General features: G+C 45.6%; 1 protein-coding gene across 1 annotated transcript in view; it reads left to right on the top strand.

Moving 5' to 3' along the window:
- Positions 1 to 279: 279 nt before the first annotated feature.
- Positions 280 to 23681, top strand: part of gpr139 (G protein-coupled receptor 139) — an 87619-nt gene continuing 64217 nt past the window's right edge. Inside the window, exon 1 of the mRNA XM_078239861.1 lies at positions 280 to 403. Coding sequence (XP_078095987.1) covers positions 280 to 403 — 124 coding nt within the window. The remainder of the gene's footprint in view (positions 404 to 23681) is intronic.

Below are 23681 nucleotides of genomic sequence, written 5' to 3'. Positions count from 1 at the left end.
AGATGCAACCAATAGAGATGGCTATACATCATCAAATTTTAATGCATTAATTTACCTACTTTAATGACACTTCAGTGCAGTTCCCTTAAGAGCGAAGCAGTTAAAGCCTTGCACTTTCTCCTAATGATGCTAGCTTAGCAGCACGCAGCAGGTGGAAGAATCCAGAGACAAGCGTGTTTTGAAGGAAAGAGGTCGAGACTGGATACAGAACCTCAGTGAAGGTGTCGACATTCATTGTGTATGTTCTTCTTTAGACTGAGCCAGCTACAAGGAAAGTCCATGGAGCATAATCACATTTTCACCACCGACAGTACTCTAATCTCCCATGGAGAGCGGTACGGATGTGGTTTAGGATACATCCGTGTTATCTACTACAGTCTGCTTCTATGCTTAGGTTTGCCAGGTGAGTGCATGTTTATATCTGCCTCAGTGAAATAACATTCAGACTTAAAATTGTATTGCTGTTTCACTATTTATTTAAATAATATCAAATGTAGTTAATGAAACAGTAAAATAATTATAAACCCATTCTCTTCTAACAAGAAACTCACATTTCTTTATATAATGGTCTTTGTACATTTTAAAGATGTATCCTAATAATATTTTGTCAATCTCAATCTGATCTATTTTCTCAAATGTACTCTGTATTTAAATTAAAAATCATTAATTTGGAACGAGATTTGCAAACAATTAGGAAAAGCAATTATTTTTACTATTTGCGAATTGAATTAAGGAATGGATAATGTTAAAGTCACAGATGAAGTGTAAAATCACTGTGCTTAATCTGTGAGTCAAAATCAGAAAACCCTCTCTGATATCAGTGCATCATTTCAGAATGTGAGCTCTTCAATGTCTAAAGTTAAAAAATCTCATTACCTGATCGAAGATGAAGCAGTTATTCTATCTAATGTACATATAATAATCTGTGCAAGTATCATCATTTACATTTCTGTTTATTATTACCTTTCTACAATTAGAATTGAAATTTATACATAGACACTTAAAATAATTTTAAAATGTTTGATATAGAGGAATATTTACACAGATATTATTTAGCATCAGTACAGAATTAAACAATAGTTGTTAATAAAAACTATATTCAATGTTAGAATTGTTTATTGAGAATACAAATCCCCATCTTCATGCATGAATAATGGCAGATAGAAAGGTAATTTATGGGATAGGTGCAGAGCTCAGTGGAGAACAGCTTTAATAATTCCAGTATCCATCCGGGTAGGAGACTGTGACACAGAGTGCTGATCAGAGCAATCTGAATGGAAGAGAATCTATTCATCTAACCTTCATATTGGGAAATATTAAAGTTAAAATATAAATTAATATTATTCAAAAGCTCAACACTCAGTTTGTTGATAAAAGTGCTGATTTCCTAACCGAGGAATGTCTTTCAGGAAAACGTGACTGTTTTTATTGAATAGAAACTGTAAATTGGGACAAGCTCAATGTAAAAATGAATTGAATTAAATCAGTGCCATAATTAATTGATTTTTTAGAAAATAAAAAGTGTTATTCACTCTTAAAAATATATTATTGATAGATCGAGGTGAGCGTGGGGGATGGTGAGGGGGAATTGTTACTTCCTGGCAGTTCTTTGACAAAATATAATAAACTGCGATCGTTCTCCATTAAGCTGAGAAAGCGGAGAGAAAATTTGACAGAAGGCTTTAAAATCTTGATGGGTTTAGATAGTAAATAAGGAAAAAATGGTCCAAGTGGCTGAATGGGCATCAATCAAAGGACAGAATTAAACGTTAGCTGGTCAAACACAAGGAAAAGCTTTATTCACACTGAGTGGTTAGGAATATTGAAAGCTCAGCTGAGTAGGGTGGGGATTCAGATTCTATAGGATGGGGATAGGAGATATATGATGGGGATATAGGCTCTATAGGATAGAGGATATTGATTCAATAGGATGGGGACATAGATTCAAAAGGATGAGAGATAGAGGGCGGGATTCTCCCAAAAAAATTCAACGTGTTGAATTTGTGGGAAAACTGGAGTAATTCATGGTGCTTTTTTCAGTGGGAGTTCAGACTAGAATCTCCCACACTCTGTGCACTGCAGAGGTCACCAGCGTGAATATCATTAGATTTCAGGGGACAGGGACTATTCCTGCCCGAGAGGCTGAAACCAGCGGAACTCTGCGCATGCGCAGTGGCCCCGAACTGTCAACCTTCTGTTTGCTGGCCCGCCCCGCAACCCCCACAATGCTGTCCCCCCAGCCCCTCTATGACCCAATCATGGCCCCCCCCCGAAGCATTCCCAAGCCAACCCTGACTCAACCCCACCCCCCCCCCCCCCCCCCCCCCCCGCCAACCCCGTCCTGGAGTACCCCAATCTCCAGTCCTCCCCCATGTGACGGCCCCCTTGTAGTACAGACCGCCCTGGGAGGGAGACCCTCCCCCGGTAGACACCTCCCAGCCCCTCCAGCTGATCCCTCCAGCCTGCCACGATCGCTGGCCTCCCTCCTGCCCCCATCGATTGCAATGGCAGAGTAGCAGCGGGACACCCCACCCTCACCTAGGCCCTGCCCCCAGCAGGCCTCAGCCCTAGATTCCTCCCTCCTTGGCATTGCCCCATTCCCAGTTGACAGTGCCAAGGTGCCTCTGGGCATGGGTACTTTGCCCCTTGGGCAGTGCCAGGGCACAGACTGGCACTGTCAGGGTGGCCATGCACAGGGGGTACCCCCCACTGCCTGATGCCCTGGGGGCCCTGATTGCCCCTCCTTCACTCTAGTGGGGTCGTCCTGATAGTTCCCCAAAAGCAGGGACCTACTGTAAACCCTGCTGGAGTGAAACACGCCTGGCGGGATGGGAGAGGTTAGTGGGCCCGGAGAGTTCAGTCCTGATCCCACTAATTACATTAAAAACAGATTTAAAATTAATTAAAATGACTGGTTTTCCTGCTGGTATCCAGTGTAGATCTGATGGTGCCAGAAATCCAGCAGGAACATGTGTGTGAATCCTGCGAATTGGCCGTGAGATTCTCCCCCCCTTGCACTAGAAAATTAGCACGGTGGGGTGGGAGAATCACCCTCATAGATTCTATAGGGTGGGGGTTATATATTCAATGGTATGGGGATGGATTCTAAAGGATGGGAGATATAGGGCCCGATTTTACCAAAACTTCAACGGGCGCGAAATCGCAGTAAAGTTGGGCGTCGGGCCTATACCGCGATCTGCACCCGATTCCGAGCAGATCGCGGCTTTACCGACACCCAATTCGGGCGTGGGTCTGTTTTCATGCGGATCCACTGTGGAATCGACCGGTTCTGCTTCATCTTCTTAGCGAGGAATTGCTTCATCCTGAAGGTTTTGTGGGATGGCATGGCCGCACGTCCACTCCGGCAGGAGTGATTCGTTCCTCCGGTGGGGAGGAGGGATCGCCCGCAGAGTGGCAGCAGACCCCCCCTCCCCCGACCAGACGATGATCTGGGTCCCACCGTCCCCCCCACCCCGACCAGAGGATGATCTGGGTCCCGTCCCCCTTCCTCCCCCCCAACCCCCCCCACCCCTCCCCGCGACCAGAGGATGATCATCAGAGAGCCGCTCTCTCTGCTTTCTGCTTTTTATTTCTTTCGCGCCCGGGCGCGCTCTGTCAGATTGTTTTCAAACTGCGCATGCGCAGTTCAGAGCTCCGATCGGTCCGCCAGCACGAAGCCCCGTCCACAGCGTGAATCGGACCGGAGCCGGCAAAACGCGGATGGGCGTGCTAGAAAGAGGATTCCAGGCGTGAATCTATTTGACGCCCAGATTCGGCACTTAGACTCAAAATGGTAAAATCAGGCCCATAGATTCATGGGATAAAGATTCCATAAGATGGGTGGTTAAGATTCTGTAGGATGAGGGCTGGTTCTCTGGTCCAGCATGTGTCGATAACAGGATGAGTGCCCAGAACTCATCCCCTCCCCCCACTGGCAATGAAATCCACTTCAAGCCCAGTGAGAAAACCTGGTTACCACAATTTAAATAGATTTAAATGTGCAGAAACGGCAGAATGCTGGAGCTTCCAGGTTCAACATATGATTCAATAAGATGGGGGAATATCGGTTCAATACTGTGCAGTCAGAAAGGAATCATTGACCATCTAGTTGTGCGAGACCCCTTGAGGATGAGCAACCATAATGTGATAGGTGAGTGTCTCGAACAAGCTGCCAGAGGTAGTAGTAGAGGCGGGTACAATTTTGTCTTTTAAAAAGCATTTAGATAGTTACATGGGTACGATGGGTATAGAGGGATATGGGCCAAATGCGGGCAATTGGGATTAGTTTAGGGGTTTAAAAAAAAAGGGCGGCAGGGACAAGTTGGGCCAAAGGGCCTGTTTCCATGCTGTAAACCTCTATGACTCTATGACTCTAATTCTTCGTCAAGCTGGAGAGTGATGTGGTTGATTGTGAGACTGTTGGGGGGGGGGTATTTCTCCCTCTCCGTGGCGTGTTTCGCAGCAGCGGGTGGCAGTGTGCCGCTCATTGGTGGTGGGATCTTATGTTCCCGTCATTGTTAACAGTGCTTCCTGTCGTACGTTCCCCTCACTGCTGGGAATCTCTCTTTGGGGGTACGCTATTAGTGGGATCGTAAATCCCGGCAGCGTGACCAACAGCAAGATTTCAGTGTCAGGCCCTGAACCGAAATAAAAGGAAACTACAATGATATGAGTCATGCATTGGGGAACGTTATTTAAAAGAATGAGGGTGGATTGGCAATGGTAAACATTCAAAGAGTGCATGGGTCAACTGTAACAATTGTTTATTCCTCACTGGCACAAAAATAAAACAGGAAATGTGGCCAAACCATGGCTTAGAAGGGAAATTAGAGATAGTGTCACATCCAAGAGAGAGGTATACAAATTGGCCAGAAAAAAATCAGGCCTGAGGATTGGGAGCAGTTTAGAATTCAGCAAAGGAGGACCAAGGGACTGATTAACAAAGGGGAAATAGAGTACAGGAGTAAGCTTGTGGATAACATAAAACCTGACTGTAAATGTTACCATCAGTATGTGAAGAGAAAAAGATTGGTGAAGACAAATGTAGGTCCCTTATAATCAGAGACAGCGGAATTTATAATGGGGAACAAAAAAATGGCTGAATAACTAAACATATACTCTGGTTCTATCTTCACAAAGGAGGACACAAGCAGTGATGGCGCCCCAACCATTCACGATATATATTAATGATTTAGAAGAGGGAACAAAATGCAATATCTCCAAATTTGCAGATGACACAAAGTTGGGTGGGAGGGTGAGCTGTCAGGAGGATGCAGAGATACTTCAGCATGATTTGGGCGGGCTGAGTGAATGGATAAATACATGGCAGATGCAGTATAATGTGGATAAATGTAAGGCAATCCACTTTGGTAGCAAAAACAGAAAGGCAGATTATTATCTGAATGGTTATAAAGTAAGAGAGAGTGTGCAACAAGACCTGGTTGTCATCTTGCATCAGTCGCTGAAAGTAAGCGTGCAAGTACAGCAGGCAGTAAAGAAGGCAAATGGTATGTTGGACTTCATAGCGAGAGGATTTGAGTATAGGGATGGGGATGTCTTGCTGCGGTTATACAGGGCATTGGAGAGGCCACACCTGGAATATTGTATGCAGTTTTGGTGTCCTTATCTGAGAAAGGATGTCCTTGCTATAGAGGGAGTGCAGCGAAGGTTTACCAGGCTGATTCCTGGGATGGCAGGTCTGTCATAGGAGGAGATACTAAGTCGGTTAGGATTATATTCACTGGAGTTTAGATGGGTGAGAGGGAATCTCATAGAAAATTATAAAATTCTAACAGGGCTAGACAGGATAGATGCTGGAAGAATGTTCCCGATGGTGGAGGAGTCCAGAACTGGGAACCATAGTTTGAGGATAAGGGGTAAACCTTTTAGAACTGAGGTGAGGAGAAATTTCTTCACCCAGAGGGTGGTGAATGTGTGGAATTCACTCCCACAGAAAGTAGTTGAGGCTGAAATATTCAATAAGAATATTGAGAGGGGCGAGAGGGATCAAAGGATATCAGGGGAAGGTGGGATGAAATTATTGCGTTGGATGATCAGCCATGATCATAATGAATGGCAGAGCAGGCTTGATGGGCCAAATGGCCTCCTCCTGCTCCTATCTTCTATGTTCAATAAGATCATAGAATCTTCGAATCCCTACAGTGCAGGAGGAGGCCTTTCAGCCCATCGGGTCTACACCAACTCTCCACGAGAGCGTTCCAGCCAGGCGCTATCCCCATAACCACACGTATTTACCTCACTAATTCCCCTAACCCACACATCTTGTGACACTAAGGGGCAATTTAGCATGGACAATCCACATAATTTGCACATTGTTGGACTGTGGGAGGAAACTGGAGCTCCCGGAGGAAACCCACGCAGACACAGGGAGAACATGCAAACTCCACACAAATGGTGACCCAAGCCGGGAATCGAACCCGGGTCCCTGGAGCTGTGAGGCAGCCATGCTAACACTGTGCCACCGTGCTGCCCAAATGGGGGGATTCAATGGGATGGAGATATAGATTTGATAGTAACTTTTGAAAGGGAGTAGGGAGGAGAAAGTATTGCAAGGATAGCGAGAAAGAGCTGTGAGTGGGAGGAACTGGATATCTTTGCAAAAGAGGCAGTACAGACTTGATGGGCTGAGTGGCCTCTGACTGCATTTTCCTACTCTAGGATCCTCTAATTCTATCCCTGCAGCAGGAGGTATGGTGCATTCTGACGGCTGAACTCATTACTGTGCATGTCCGAAGGTGGTGTGCATGCAGTTACAAAGCTGCTGGAAGCGGGGTGGGTGCTGGGATTGGTGAGGCAATGTAACAGCCAGGGTCAGTGTCCAGAGCAGTAATGCTCCAGAATGTCTCCCCTTGGACCATCAACAATCCTCTCCCTCCACATTGCCAACCTGGGTTTTACTGAGAAGATTGTATGTTCCTGTCGGTGGGGATGTTACGATTAGAGCAGCGTTCCCGTGGACAACCCGAGCAGCTCTGCACGGATTCCTGAGACTCCCACCACATCTTCCACAAAAACCCCACAACAAACTGCAGGAGGGTGGCAGGCAACAGGAAGATTGTTGCCTCTTTAATTGACAACAATCCCTCTCTGTCAGCAAACGTGGGTTAAAATTGCCCTGTGAGTAAATCAGAAAGAAATCCCTTTGAGTTCCAGCATACAAACAAATGCTGGAAATAGTCAGCACATCTGGCAGCGTCCCCGGTCTGAGGGTCACCACCACATTGGGTGGAGTTTAATGTCCCTCCGTGACACGTTTGGTGTGGGGGGGGATTAATCCAGGGTGAGGGTGAGGCGTGACAAGACCCCACTGTCAGCATTTCCATCATCTTCTGTTTTTATTTCCAATTGCAGCAGTCGGATTGTTTTGTGTGAGTTCCTTCACAGTTTAAAATAGCAATCATCTCCGAATTCCAATAATAATTCACTTCCAGTTAACAGAGAGTTTTCAGTGGAAGCTCATTCATCGAGCTAATGATTGTTATTAAGGAAATAATTTTTGTTCACATCCATCTCAAGATAGCAGTAACTAAATGACTCCTTCACCTGAAAGCCAAAGAAACAATCCGCTCACAGCTGAAGCTGAATATTACTGAGATCTGGTCAAATGTTACAAAGACCTGAGCATGTCTGAAAGGTCACACACAGAGACACACACACACACAGAGACATGCATACATACACACAGACACACTAGATACACCAAAACACGCAAACACACACACAGATACACACACACACACAGGGACACACACACACACTCACACAGAGACGCACACACACACAGACACACACATTCACACACACACTCACACACGCACACACACAATCGCACATACTCACACACAGAGACACACACACTCACACACATATAGAGACACACAGACACACACACACATACACACACATATGCACACAAACATACACGCACTCACACACACAGAAACACTCACAGATACACACACACACACTCACACAGATATACACACACACAAACACACACACACACTTTCACACACACACAGACACACACACACGGAGACACACACACTCACACACACACAGACACACAGTCACACTCACACACACATAGACACACACACACACATACACACACAGATACACATACTCACACAAACACACATGCACACACATGTACTCACACACAGAAACACTCACACAGATACACACACACACACAGATATACACACACACACGCATACACACACAGATACACACACATGCACACACACACAGCAGGTACAAAAACTAGCATAAGGGCACATTATCTGAATGCTCGTAGCATTTGAAACAAGGTAAATGAGTTGACGGCACAAATCATTGCGAATGTGTATGATTTGGTGTCCATTACAGAGACATGGTTGCAAGATGGTCACGACTGGGAGTTAAATATCCAGGGGTATCAGACTGTTCAGAGGGACCGACAAGAAGGTAAGGGAGATGGTGTACCTCTGATATTTAAGGATGACATCAGGGCGGAAGTGAGAGATGATATAGATTTTATAGAAAAAAAGGTTGAATCCATTTGGGTGGAAATTAGAAATAGTAAAGAGAAAAAGTCACTGATAGGCGTAGTCTATAGGCCACCAAATAATAACAAAGAACAAAGAAAATTACAGCACAGGAGCAGGCCCTTCAGCCCTCCAAGCCTGCACCGACCATGCTGCCCGACTAATCTAAACCCCCTACCCTTCCGGGGACCATATCCCTCTATTCCCATCCTATTCATGTATTTGTCAAGACGCCCCTTAAAAGTCACTACTGTATCCGCTTCCACTACCTCCACCGGCAACGAGTTCCAGGCACCCACTACTCTCTGTGTAAAAAATCTGCCTCGTACATCTCCTTTAAACCTTGCCCCTTGCACCTTAAACCTGTGCCCCCTAGTCATTGACTCTTCCACCCTGGGAAAAAGCTTCTGACTATCCACTCTGTCCATGCCTCTCATAATCTTGTAGACTTCTATCAGGTCGCCCCTCAACCTCCGCCGTTCCAGTAAGAACAAACCAAGTTTCTCCAACCTCTCCTCATAGCTAATGCCCTCCATACCAGGCAACATCCTGGTAAATCTTTTCTGTACCCTCTCCAAAGCCTCCACATCCTTCTGGTAGTGTGGCGACCAGAATTGAACACTATATTCCAAGTGCAGCCTAACTAAGATTCTATAAAGCTGCAACATGACTTGCCAATTTTTAAACTCAATGCCCCGGCCGATGAAGGCAAGCATGCCGTATGCCTTCTTGAGTACCTTCTCCACCTGCATTGCCAATTTCAGTGACCTGTGTACCTGTACACCCAGATCCCTTTGCCTATCAATACTCTTAAGGGTTCTGCCATTTACTATATATTTCCTATCTGTATTAGACCTTCCAAAATGCATTATCTCACATTTGTTCAGATTAAACTCCATCTGCCATCTCTCCGCCCAAGTCTCCAACTGATCTATATCCTGCTGTATCCTCTGATGATCCTCATCGCTATCCGCAAATCCACCAACCTTTGTGTCGTCCGCAAACTTACTAATCAATCCAGTTACATTTTCCTCCAAATCATTTATATATATATTACAAACAGCAAAGGCCCCAGCACTGATCCCTGAGGAACACCACTTGTCACAGCCCTCCATTCAGAAACACACTCTTCCACTGCTACCCTCTGTCTTCTTTGACCGAGCCAGTTTTGTATCCACCTTGCCAGCTCACCTCTGATCCCATGCGACTTCACCTCCTGCACCAGTCTGCCATGAGGGACCTTGTCAAAGGCCTTACTGAAGTCCATGTAGACAACATCCATAGCCCTATCCTCAACAATCATCTTCGTTACTTCCTTTAAAAACCCGATCAAGTTCGTGAGACACGATCACCCCTTCACAAAACCATGTTGCCTCTCACTAATACGTCCATTTATTTCCAAGTGGGAACATCGCGGTGGGATGAGAAATAAACAAAGAAATAACTGAGCCACTCGGGAGGGTTTAAACTAGTTTGGCAGGGGGGTGGGATCCAAAGCAGTAGGGAGACAGAAGAGAAGTTTGAGGACAGAATAGAAGTTAAAGAGAGCACATTAATTAGTAAAGGCAGTGTCAGTAATCCCAGTACCAGGCAGATCAGACAGAAGCAAGACAGAGAGCAAGGGAAGTCCAGATTAAACTGCATTTATTTCAATGCAAGAGGCCTGACGGGCAAGACAGATGAACTCAGGGCATTGATGGGTACGTGGGGCTGGGATATTATAGCAATTACTGAAACATGGCTGAGGGAGGGACAGGACTGGCAGCTTAATGTTCCAGAGTACAGATGCGATAGGAAAGATAGATCAGGAGGTAAGAGAGGAGGGGGAGTTGCACTTTTGATTAGGGAAAGCATCACGGCCGTACTGAGAGGGGATATATCCGAGGGTTCGGCCACTGAGTCTATATGGGTAGAACTGAGAAATAAGAAGGGGGAAATCACTTTGATAGGATTGTACTATTGGCCCCCAAATAGTCAGCGGGAAATTGAGGAGCAAATATGTAAGGAGATTACAGATAGCTCCAAGGAAAATGGGGTGGTAATAGTCGGAGATTTTAATTTTCCCAACATTGACTGGGACAGCCATAGTATTAGAGGGTTGGATGGAGAGAAATTTGTTGAATGTATTCAGGAGGAATTTCTCGTTCAGTATGTGGATGGCCCTATGAGAGAGGGGGTAAAACTTGACCTCCTCTTGGGAAATAAGGAAGGGCAGGTGACAGAAGTGTTAGTGAGGGATCACTTTGGGACCAGTGACCATAATTCTATTAGTTTTAAGATAGCTATGGAGAATGATAGGTCTGGCCCAAAAGATAATATTCTAAATTGGGGCAAGGCCAATTTTGATGGTATCAAAGAACAAAGAACAATACAGCACAGGAACAGGCCCTTCGGCCCTCCAAGCCTGTGCCGCTCCCTGGTCCAAACTAGACCATTCTTTTGTATCCCTCCATTCCCACTCCGTTCATATGGCTGTCTAGATAAGTCTTAAACGTTCCCAGTGTGTCCGCCTCCACCACCTTGCCTGGCAGCACATTCCAGGCCCCCACCACCCTCTGTGTAAAATATGTCCTTCTGATATCTGTGTTAAACCTCCCCCCCTTCACCTTGAACCTATGACCCCTCGTGAACGTCACCACCGACCTGGGAAAAAGCTTCCCACCGTTCACCCTATCTATGCCTTTCATAATTTTATACACCTCTATTAAGTCTCCCCTCATCCTCCGTCTTTCCAGGGAGAACAACCCCAGTTTATCCAATCTCTCCTCATAACTAAGCCCCTCCATACCAGGCAACATCCTGGTAAACCAACTCTGTACTCTCTCCAAAGCCTCCACGTCCTTCTGGTAGTGTGGCGACCAGAACTGGACGCAGTATTCCAAATGCGGCCGAACCAATGTTCTATACATCTGCAACATCAGACCCCAACTTTTATACTCTATGCCCCGTCCTATAAAGGCAAGCATGCCATATGCCTTCTTCACCACCTTCTCCACCTGTGACGTCACCTTCAAGGATCTGTGGACTTGCACACCCAGGTCCCTCTGCGTATCTACACCCTTTATGGTTCTGCCATTTATCGTATAGCTCCTCCCTACATTATTTCTACCAAAATGCATCACTTCACATTTATCAGGATTGAACTCCATCTGCCATTTCTTTGCCCAAATTTCCAGCCTATCTATAGCCTTCTGTAGCTTCTGACAATGCTCCTCACTATCTGCAAGTCCTGCCAATTTTGTGTCATCTGCAAACTTACTGATCACCCCCGTTACACCTTCTTCCAGATCGTTTATATAAATCACAAACAGCAGAGGTCCCAATACAGAGCCCTGCGGAACACCACTAGTCACAGGCCTCCAGCCGGAAAAAGACCCTTCCACTACCACCCTCTGTCTTCTGTGACCAAGCCAGTTCTCCACCCATCTAGCCACCTCCCCCTTTATCCCATGAGATCCAACCTTTTTCACCAGCCTACCATGAGGGACTTTGTCAAACGCTTTACTAAAGTCCATATAGACGACATCCACGGCCCTTCCCTCGTCAACCATTCTGGTCACTTCTTCAAAAAACTCCACCAGGTTAGTGAGGCATAACCTCCCTCTCACAAAACCATGCTGACTATCGTTAATGAGTTTATTCCTTTCTAAATGCACATACATCCTATCTCTAAGAATCTTCTCCAACAACTTCCCCACCACCGACGTCAAGCTCACCGGCCTATAATTACCCGGGTTATCCTTCCTACCCTTCGTAAATAACGGGACCACATTAGCTATCCTCCAATCCTCTGGGACCTCACCTGCGTCCAGTGACGAGACAAAGATTTGCGTCAGAGGCCCAGCGATTTCATCTCTCGTCTCCCTGAGCAGCCTTGGATAGATTCCATCAGGCCCTGGGGATTTGTCAGTCTTTATATTCTCTAACAAACCTAACACTTCCTCCCTTGTAATGGAGATTTTCTCCAACGGTTCAACACTCCCCTCCGAGACACTCCCAGTCAACACATCCCTCTCCTTTGTGAATACCGACGCAAAGTATTCATTTAGGATCTCCCCTACTTCTTTGGGCTCCAAGCATAATTCCCCACTTTTGAACCTGAGAGGTCCGATTTTTTCCCTGACAACCCTTTTGTTCCTAACGTATGAATAAAATGCCTTGGGATTCTCCTTAATCCTGTCTGCCAAGGACATTTTGTGACCCCTTTTTGCCCTTCTAATTCCCCGTTTGAGTTCTTTCCTACTTTCTTTGTACTCCTCCAGAGCTCCCTCCGTCTTTAGCTGCCTGGACCTAACATACGCCTCTCTTTTCTTTTTGACCAGTCCCTCAATTTCCCTGGCTATCCACGGTTCTCGAATCCTACCCTTCCTATCCTTCGTTTTTACAGGCACATGCCTGTCCTGTAGCCCTAACAACTGTTCCTTAAAAGACTCCCACATGCCAGATGTGGATTTACCCTCAAACAGCCTCTCCCAATCAAGAGCTGCCAATTTCTGCCTAATCCCACTAAAGTTAGCCTTCCCCCAATCCAACACCTTACCCTTGGGACACCACTCATCCTTTTCCATCACTATCCTAAAGCTAACAGAATTGTGGTCACTATTTGCCACATGTTCCCCTACCGAAACTTTGAAGACCTGACCGGGCTCATTCCCCAGTACTTGGTCCCAGTATAGCCCCCTCTCTAGTCGGGCTATCTACATATTGTTCCAAAGAACCCTCCTGTACGCATTTTACAAATTCCTCCCCTTTCAGACTCCCAGCCCTAAGCGATTTCCAGTCTATACCAGGGAAATTGAAGTCTCCCACTACAACAACCCTATTTTTCCTGCACCTATCCAGTATCTCCTGACATATCCGTTCTTCCACTTCCCTTGGGCTGTTGGGGGGCCTGTAGTACACCCCCAACATAGTGACTGCGCCCTTCCTGTTTCTAAGCTCCACCCAGAGTGACTCGTGACACGACCCCTTGTGGTGAACCATAGTTGGTTACCACTATGAGTGCTGAGCCATGGATGGTCAGCACTATGGGGGTTTGTAGATATGATTACTGTAGTTACTGTTGGTGTTAGGGTTGGGCTGTTCTACCTGTTGATATTGTTCTGTGGTACACTCCAGTTGGCTCCGCCTACCAGGGGAAGTATAAAGGTCACTGCACTGCCTGGAGACCCTTTAGTCTGGTATTGTACTGTATATAGTGTGCTCCATTCTTGTCAGTAATAAAAGCCTTTATTTCCCGGGTACAATCTAGCCTCCCGAGTGATTTAATCGCGCATCACCCCTCTGAATTGTCCTCCCTCTGCACCGCTGTAATATGCTCTCCAACTAATACTGCTACTCCCCCACCTCTTTTGGCCCCTCCTCTGTCTCGCCTAAAACACTTGTACCCCGGAATATTCAGCTGCCAGTCTTGTCCCTCTTTCAACCAAGCCTCTGTCACCGCAACCACATCCAAATTCCTCGTGAGCATTAAGGTCCTAAGTTCGTCTGTCTTACCTGCTACGCTCCTTGTATTGAAGTATAAGCACTCCAGACCTCCAGGCCCAGTGAGGTCATCCTCCCCCAGAGTGCTCTTCTTCTTTGCCAGCCTTGTCCCAGCCCCGAGCTTGTCCCCAGCCTCTACACTTGTAGACCTAATATTTTGATCCCCACCCCCCTGCCATAGGAGTTTTAAACCCCCCCGAACTGCACTAGCAAAACTCCCAGCCAGGATATTCGTGCCCTTCCAACTTAGTTGTGACCCGTCTTTCTTGTACAGGTGCCATTCTCTCCTGAAAACTTCCCATTGATCTAGGAAAATGAAGCCCTCCCTCCTGGACCAGTCCTTTAGCCAAGCATTCAATTGTACTAACTCCCTATTCTTAGTCTCACTGGCACGAGGCATTGGGAGCAGCCCAGAGATGGCCACCCTGGAGGCCCTACTTTTTAGTCTATTTCCCAACTCCCTGAATTGCTCTCGTAGGATCCCCCTGCTCTTCCTATCTACGTCATTTGCACCAATGTGTACAATGACATCCGTTTCTTTATCTTCCCCTTTTAAGATGCCTCCTATCCGCTCGGAGACATCCATGACCCCAGCACCAGGTAGGCAGACTTCCATCCTGGAGTCCCGTTCGCACCCACAGAATCGCCTGTCCGTGCCTCTAACCGACGCATCCCCCACCACTATTGCTCTCCTAACCCCTCTCTTTTCTTTCCGGGCCACAGAGCCTGACTCTGTGCCAGTGACCTGGTCACTGTGGCTTACCCCTGGAGAGTCATCCTCCTCCACACTATCCAAAACAATATACTTGTTTTGGAGTGGGATAACCACAGGTGACCCCTCCACTAATTGCTCACTCCCCTCCCCTCACACCTGTCGCTGAGCCTTTCCTATTATGAGAGACATCCACTGGAGTACTCTCTGGTACGTTACCCTTCTGACCTTTACTCCTCCTAACTGTGACCCACGTGTCTTCCTCCCGATGCCCCGGTGTAACTAGTTCCCTATAACTCATGTCAATTATTCTCTCATTCTCCCTGACTAGACCAAGGTCAGCAATCTGCAGCTCCAGTTCCGTGACGCGGTCCCTCAGGAGCTGCAGTTCCACGCACCTGGCGCAAATATGGTCCTCCGGGAGGCTAGGTGTTTCCAGGAACTCCCACGTTCCACACCGGAAGCACCGAACTGGCCTATCACTCATAGTTACCCTTATCTTATATAGGTTTGGATAAAAATAACTTACCTTGCCTCGCCCTATCTGTCTAAGCCCTGTGAGCCAAAGCCCTTATAGCTCACACTCTGCTTCCCACACACTGCACTGCCCGCTCCCGACGCTGCCCGCTGTATACTGCAGCCTACCTTTTATACTTCGCGCGCTTAAAAATCCCTTCCCAGACTCCTTAGCAGCCCACTTCCAGTTTTCACTTTAAACTTAAGAAAAATACTACTACAAAAGTAAAGGCCAAAAACAACCACACACTAACTGACTAATTAAATAAATAATTAATTCAATCAATCTCTCACCAGCACTCCTGCCTCCAATCACTCCCTCTCTGCTTGCTCCAGTGGAATAATGAGGGGGAACCTCCCCAGGTAACTGACTTTTAAAGTTAAAATAACAACCCTTCCCAGACTCCTTAGCAGCCCACTTCCAGTTTTCACTTTAAACTTAAGAAAAATACTACTACAAAAGTAAAGGCCAAAAAAAACCACACACTAACTGACTAATTAAATAAATAATTAATTCAATCAATCTCTCACCAGCACTCCTGCCTCCAATCACTCCCTCTCTGCTTGCTCCAGTGGAACAATGATATCGGGACTGGGAACTGAATATACAGGGTTATCAGGCATTTAGGAAGGATAGACAGGTAGAAAAAGGAGGTGGGGTAGCTTTGTTAATAAAGGATAATATCAGGACAATAGTGAGAGACGACATAGGCTCTAAGGAGCAAAACGTGGAATCGTTGTGGGTGGAGATAAGGAATAGTAGGGGGAGAAAGACACTGGTAGGCGTGGTCTATAGGCCCCCAAATAATAACTTAGAGGTGGGGAGGGCTATAAACAAGCAAATAATGGATGCATGCAAAAGTGGAATGGCAATAATCATGGGGGATTTTAACCTACATATTGATTGGTCGACTCAAATTGGACGTGGAGGGCTTGAGGAAGAGTTCTTGGAATGCTGTCGGGATTGTTTCATTGAACAGTATGTTACAGAACCTACGAGAGAGCGAGCTATCTTGGATCTGGTTCTGTGCAATGAGACAGGTAGGATTAAGGATCTTCTTGTGAAGGATCCTCTTGGGATGAGTGATCATAATATGGTGGAATTTCTGATACAGATGGAGGGTGAGAAAGTAGGGTCCCAAACCAGTGTCCTCTGCTTGAACAGAGGGGAGTACGATAGGATGAGGGTGGAATTGGCTAATGTAGACTGGGCGAGCAGACTGGTAGGTAGGACAGCTGAGGAACAGTGGAGGATTTTTAAGGAGATTTTTTTAAGTACTCAGCAAAAATATATTCCGGTGATAAAGAAGGACTGTAAGAAAAAGGATAACCGGACATGGATAACGAAGGAAATAAAGGAGAGTATTAAAATAAAATCAGATGCGTACAGAGTGGCCAAAAATAGTGAAGAATTAGTGGATTGGGAAAGCTTTAAAGAAAAACAAAGAACGACTAAGAAAGCGATTAAGAAAGGAAAGATAGATTATGAAACTAAACTAGCTCAAAATATAAAAAATGATAGTAAAAGTTTTTACAAGTATATAAAAAGGAATAGAGTGGCTAGAGTGAATGTTGGACCCTTGGAAGATGAGTGGGGGGATTTAATAGTGGAAAATGAGGAAACGGCTGAGACTTTAAATAAGTTCTTTGTGTCGGTCTTCACGGTGGAAGACACAAATAGTTTGCCGAATATTAGAGATCAAGAGTTGGTGGGAGGGGAGGTCCTTAATACAATTACTGTTACTAAGGAGGTGGTGCTTGGTAGACTAATAGGACTGAAGGTAGACAAGTCCCCGGGCCCGGATGGAATGCATCCCAGGGTACTGAAAGAAATGGCTGAGGTAATAGCAGATGCGTTAGTAGTAATTTATCAAAATTCGCTGGACTCTGGGGTAGTGCCGGCTGACTGGAAAACAGCTACTGTTACGCCGCTGTTTAAAAAAGGAAGTAGACAAAAGGCGGGTAACTACAGGCCGGTTAGCTTAACGTCCGTAGTTGGGAAGATGCTAGAGTCCATTATTAAAGAGGAAATAACAGAGCACCTGAATAAGAATGGTTCGATCAAGCAGACACAGCATGGATTCATGAAGGGAAATTCGTGTTTGACGAATCTACTGGACTTTTATGAAGATGTCACTAGTGCGGTTGACAGAGGGGAACCGGTGGATGTGGTGTTTTTAGATTTCCAGAAGGCGTTCGATAAGGTGCCTCACAAAAGGTTGTTGCAGAAGATTGGGGTACACGGAGTTAGGGGTAAGGTGTTGGCGTGGATTGGGGATTGGCTAACTAACAGGAAGCAGAGAGTTGGGATAAATGGGTGCTTTTCTGGTTGGCAGTTGGTGTCCAGTGGCGTGCCGCAGGGATCGGTTCTGGGGCCTCAATTGTTTACCATTTACATAGATGATCTGGAGGAGGGGACTGAATCTAGGGTATTCAAGTTTGCTGATGACACGAAGGTGAGTGGGAAAGCGAATTGCGTGGAGGACGCGGAAAGTCTGCAGAGAGATTTGGATAGGCTGAGCGAGTGGGCGAGGATCTGGCAGATGGAATATAACGTTAGCAAATGTGAGCTTATCCACTTTGGAAGAAATAATAGTCAATTGGAATATTATTTAAATGGAGAAAAATTACATCGTGCGACTGTGCAGAGGGAACTGGGGGTCCTTGTGCACGAATCGCAAAAACTCAGTCTGCAGGTGCAGCAGGTGATCAAGAAGGCGAATGGAGTGTTGGCCTTTATCGCGAGGGGGATAGAATATAAAAGCAGGGAGGTCTTGCTGCAACTGTACAAGGCACTGGTGAGGCCGCAACTGGAGTACTGTGTGAAGTTTTGGTCCCCTTATTTGCGAAAGGATATATTGGCCTTGGAGGGAGTGCAGAGAAGGTTCACCAGGTTGATACCGGAGATGAGGGGTGTAACTTATGAGGAGAGATTAAACAGATTGGGTCTGTACTCGTTGGAGTTTAGAAGGATGAGGGGTGACCTTATAGAGACATATAAGATAATGAAGGGGCTGGATAGGGTAGAGGTGGAGAGATTCTTTCCACTTAGAAGGGAAACCAGAACTAGAGGGCACAGCCTCAATATGAGGGGGGGGGGGGGGCGGTTCAGAACAGAGTTGAGGGGGAACTTCTTCTCTCAGAGGGTAGTGAATCTCTGGAATTCTCTGCCCATTGAAGTGGTGGAGGCTTCCTCGTTGAATATGTTTAAATCACGGGTAGATAGTTTTCTGATCGATAAGGGAATTAGGGGATATGGGGAGCAGGCGGGTAAGTGGAACTGATTCGCTTCAGATCAGCCATGATCTTGTTGAATGGCGGGGCAGACTCGAAGGGCCAGATGGCCTACTCCTGCTCCTTTTTCATATGTTCTTATATCAGGCAGGAACTTTCAAAAGTTAATTGGGGGAGTCTGTGGGAAGGAAAAGGGACATCTGATAAGTGGCATGCTTTCAAGTGTGTTAAACACAGTAAGAAGTTTAACAACACCAGGTTAAAGTCCAACAGGTTTATTTGGTAGCAAAAGCCACACAAGCTTTCGAGGCTCTAAGCCCCTTCTCCAGGTGAGTGGGAATTCTGTTCACAAACAGAACTTATAAAGACACAGACTCAATTTACATGAATAAGTTCTGTTTGTGAACAGAATTCCCACTCACCTGAAGAAGGGGCTTAGAGCCTCGAAAGCTTGTGTGGCTTTTGCTACCAAATAAACCTGTTTGACTTTAGCCTGGTGTTGTTCAACTTCTTACTGTGTTTACCCCAGTCCAACGCCGGCATCTCCACATCATGACTACCTTCAAGTGTGTTAACCAGGGTTCAGGGTAAATACATTCCTCTTAGAGTGAAGGGCAAGGCTGGTAGAAGTCTGGAACCCTGGATGGCTCGGGATATTGAAACCCTGGTCAAGAAGAAGAAAGAGGCACATGACGTGCATAGGCAGCTGGGATCAAGTGAATCTCTTGAAGAGTATAGGGGGTGTAGGAGTAGAGTTAAGAGAGAAATCAGGAGGGCAAAAAAGTGACACGGAATTATTTTGGCAGATAAGGCAAAGGAGAATCCAAAGAGCTTCTACAAATACATAAAGGGCAAAAGAGTAACAAGGGAGAGAGTAGGGCCTCTTAAGGATCAACAAGGTCATCTATGTGCGGATCCAGAAGAGATAGGTGAGATCCTAAATGAATATTTCTCATCAGTATTTACTTTTGAGATAAGCATGGATGTTAGGGAACTTGGGGAATTAAATATTGATGTCTTGAGGAGTGTACATATTACAGAGAAGGAGGTGCTGGAAGTCTTAAAAAATAGATAAATCTGCGGGACCTGATCAGGTATATCCCAGAACGTTGTGGGAGGCTAGGGAGGAAATTGCGGGCCCCCTAGCCAAGATATTTGAATCATCAATAGTCACGGGTGAGGTGCCTGAAGATTGGAGAGTGGCAAATGTTGTGCCTTTGTTTAAAAAGGACTGCAGGAAAAAGCCTGGGAACTACAGGCCAGTTAGCCTCACATCTGTGGTGGGTAAATTGTTGGAAGGTATTTTGAGAGACAGGATCTACAGGCATTTAGAGATGCAAGGACTGATTAGGGACAGTCAGCATGGCTTTGTGAGTGGAAAATCATGTCTCACAAATTTGATTGAGTTTTTTGAAGGGTAACCAAGAAGGTAGATGAGGGCAGTGCAGTCGATGTTGTCTACATGGACTTTAGCAAGGCCTTTGAAAGGTACCGCATGGTAGGTTGTTCCATAAAGTTAAATCTCACGGGATCCAGGGTGAGGTATCTAAATGGATACAAAATGGATACAAAATTGGCTTCTTGACAGAAGCCAGAGGGTGGTTGTAGAGAGTTGTTTTTCAAACTGGAATCCTGTGACCTGCGGTGTGCCTCAGGGATCAGTGCTGGGCCCACTGTTATTTATCATTTATATTAATGATTTGGATGAGAATTTAGGGGGCATGGTTAATAAGTTTGCAGATGACACCAAGATTGGTGGCATGTTGGACAGTGAGGAAGGTTATCTCCAATTGCAGCGGGATCTTGATCAATTGGGCCAGTGGGCCGACGAACGGCAGATGGAGTTTAATTTAGACAAATGCGAGGTAATGCATTTTGGGAGATTGAACCAGGGCAGGACTTACTCAGTTAATGGTAGGGCGTTGGGGAGAGTTACAGAGCAAAGAGATCTAGGGGTACATATTCATAGCTCCTTGAAAGTGGAGTCACAGGTGGACAGAGTGGTACAGAAGGCATTCGGCGTGCTTGGTTTCATTGGCCAGAACATTGAATACAGAAGTTGGGACGTCTTGTTGAAGTTGTACAAGACATTGGTAAGGCCACACTTGGAATACTGTGTGCAATTCTGGTCACCCTATTATAGAAAGGATATTATTAAACTAGGATGCTACCGGGACTTGATGGATTGAGTTATAAGGAGAGGCTGAATAGACTGGGACTTTTTTCTCTGGAGCGTAGGAGGCTGAGGGGTGACCTTATTGAGGTCTATAAAATAATGAGGGGCATAGACAAGGTAGATCGTCAATATCAATATCTTTTCCGAAAGGTAGGGGAGTCTAAAACTAGAGGGCATAGGTTTAAGGTGAGAGGGGAGAGATACAAAAGTGTCCAGAAGGGCAATTTGTTTCACACAGAGGATGGTGAGTGTCTGGAACAAGCTGCCAGAGGTAGTAGTAGAGGTGGGTACAATTTTGTCTTTTCAAAAGCATTTAGATAGTTACATGGGTACGATGTGTATAGAAGGATATGGGCCAAATGTGTTTATGTCACACTATCAGTAACCCCGACAGCTTGCCTCCTGGACTTGCAGAATCTCACTGGCTGTCCTGTCTGGAGACAATACACATTTCTTTAACCTGTGCCTAATGCTCCCTCCACTCATGTTGTCTGTATCTTTAAGCCCTGGTTGGCTGTAGAGATTCGCATTCTAATCAGTATTCTGTAACTTGATTTTGTGTCTCTGTATGCCCTGTTTGAGAGCAGATATCCACTCCATCTGACGAAGGAGCAGCGCTCCGAAAGCTAATGGCATTTGCTACCAAATAAACCTGTTGGACTTTAACCTGGTGTTGTTAAAACTCTTCCTGTGTAATGAGACAGAAATAATTAATGATCTTACAGTTAAGAAACATCTTGGAAGAAGCGATCACAGTATGGTTGAATTTAAAATACAGCCGGAGTGTGAGAAGGTAAAATCCAATACCAGTGTCTTGTGCTTAAACAAAGGAGACTACAAAGGGATGAGGGAGGAGTTGGCTAAGGTAGACTGGGAGCAAAAACTTTATGCTGGGACAATTGACGAACAGTGGAGGACTTTCAAAGCGATCTTTCACAGTGCTCAGCAAAAGTATATACCAGTGATAAGGAAGGACTGTAGAAAAAGAGATAATCAGCCATGGATATCTGAGGAAATAAAGGAGGGTATCAAATTGAAAGAAAATGCATACAAAGTGGCAAAGATTAGTGGGAAACTCGAGGAGTGGGAAATCTTTAAAGGTCAACAGAAAGCCACGAAAAAAGCTATAAAGAAAAGTAAGATGGATTATGAGAGTAAACTAGCTCAGAATATAAAAACAGATAGCAAAGGTTTCTACAAATATATAAAATGAAAAAGAGTGGTTAAAGTAAACATTGGTCCTTTAGAGGATGAGAAGGGGGATGTAATAACTGGAAATGAGAAAATGGCTGAGGCATTGAACAGGTATTTTGTGTCGGTCTTCACAGTGGAAGACACAAATAACATGCCAAAAATTGATGACAGGAAGGTGATGGCAGGTGAGAACCTAGAAACTATCATTATCACTAAAGAGGTAGTGTTGGTAAAGTTAATGGGGCTAAAGGTAGACAAGTCTCCTGGTCCTGATGGAATGCATCCCAGGGTACTAAAAGAGATGGCGGGAGAAATAGCAAATGTACTAATGGTAATTTACCAAAATTCGCTGAACTCTGGGGTGGTTCCCGCAGATTGGAAAACAGCAAATGTGACGCCACTGTTTAAAAAAGGAGGTAGACAAAAGGCAGGTAACTATAGGCCGGTTAGCTTAACTTCTGTCGTAGGGAAAATGCTTGAATCTATCATTAAGGAAGACATAGTGAGATATCTGGATATAAATTGTCCCATTGGTAAGATGCAGCATGAAGGGCAGGTCATGTTTGACTAATTTGGTGGAATTCTTTGAGACCATTACATGTGCAGTGGACGATGGGGAACCAGTGGATGTGGTGTATCTGGATTTCCAGAGGCATTTGACAAGGTGTCGCACTGCTGCATAAGATAAAGGAACACGGGTAATGTATTAGCATGGATCGAGGATTGGTTAACTAACAGAAAGCAAAGAGTGAGGGTAAATAGATGTTTTTCTAGTTGGTGATCAGTAACTAGTGGTGTGCCTTAGTGATCAGTGTTGGGACTGCAATTGTTTATGATTTACATTAGATGATTTGGAGTTGGGGACCAAGTGTAGTGTGTCAAAATTCGCAGATAACACTAAGGTGAGTGGCAGAGCAAAGTGTGCAGAGGATGCTGAAAGTCTGCAAAGGGATATAGATAATCTAAGTGAGTGGGCGAGGGTCTGGCAGATGGAGTACAATGTTGGTAAATGTGAGGTCATCCATTTTGGTAGAATAACAGCAAAATGGACTATTATTTAAATGGTAAAAAATTGCAGCATGCTGCTGTGCAGAGCAACCTGGGTGTCCTTGTGCAAGAATCACAAGGAGTTTGTTTGCAGATGCAGCAGGTAATTAAGAAGGCAAATGGAATTTTGTCCTTCATTGCTCGAGGGATGGAGTTTAAAAACAGCGAGGTTATGTTGCAGCTGTATAAGGTGCTGGTGAGGCCACACCTGGAGTACTGTGTACAGTTTCATAGAATCATAGAATCATAGAAACCCTACAGTGCAGAAGGAGGCCATTCAGCCCATCGAGTCTGCACCGACCACAATCCCACCCAGGCCCTCCCCCCACATATTTTACCCACTAATCTACGCATCCCAGGATTCTAAGGGGCAATTTTTAACCTGGCCAATCAACCTAACCTGCACATCTTTGGATGTGGGAGGAAACCGGAGCACCCAGAGGAAACCCACGCAGACACGAGGAGAATGTGCAAACTCCACACAGACAGTGACCCGAGCCGGGAATCGAACCCGGGACCCTGGAGCTGTGAAGCAGCAGTGCTAACCACTGTGCTACCGTGCCGTTTGGTCTCCTTACTTGAGAAAGGATATACTGGCACTGGAGGGGGTGCAGAGGAGATTCACTATGTTGATTCCGGAGTTGAGAGGGTTGGCTTATGAGGAGAGACTGAGTAGACTGGGGCTATACTCATTGGAATTCAGAAGAATGAGGGGAGATCTTATAGAAACATATAAGATTATGAAGGGAATAGAAGCAGGGAAATTGTT

Source organism: Mustelus asterias, chromosome 23 (genome assembly GCF_964213995.1).
Source record: "Mustelus asterias chromosome 23, sMusAst1.hap1.1, whole genome shotgun sequence".
In the NCBI taxonomy this organism is placed as follows: domain Eukaryota; kingdom Metazoa; phylum Chordata; class Chondrichthyes; order Carcharhiniformes; family Triakidae; genus Mustelus; species Mustelus asterias.
The sequence above is the reverse complement of the archived record's forward strand: the minus strand, read 5'-3'. Positions and strand labels throughout refer to the sequence as shown.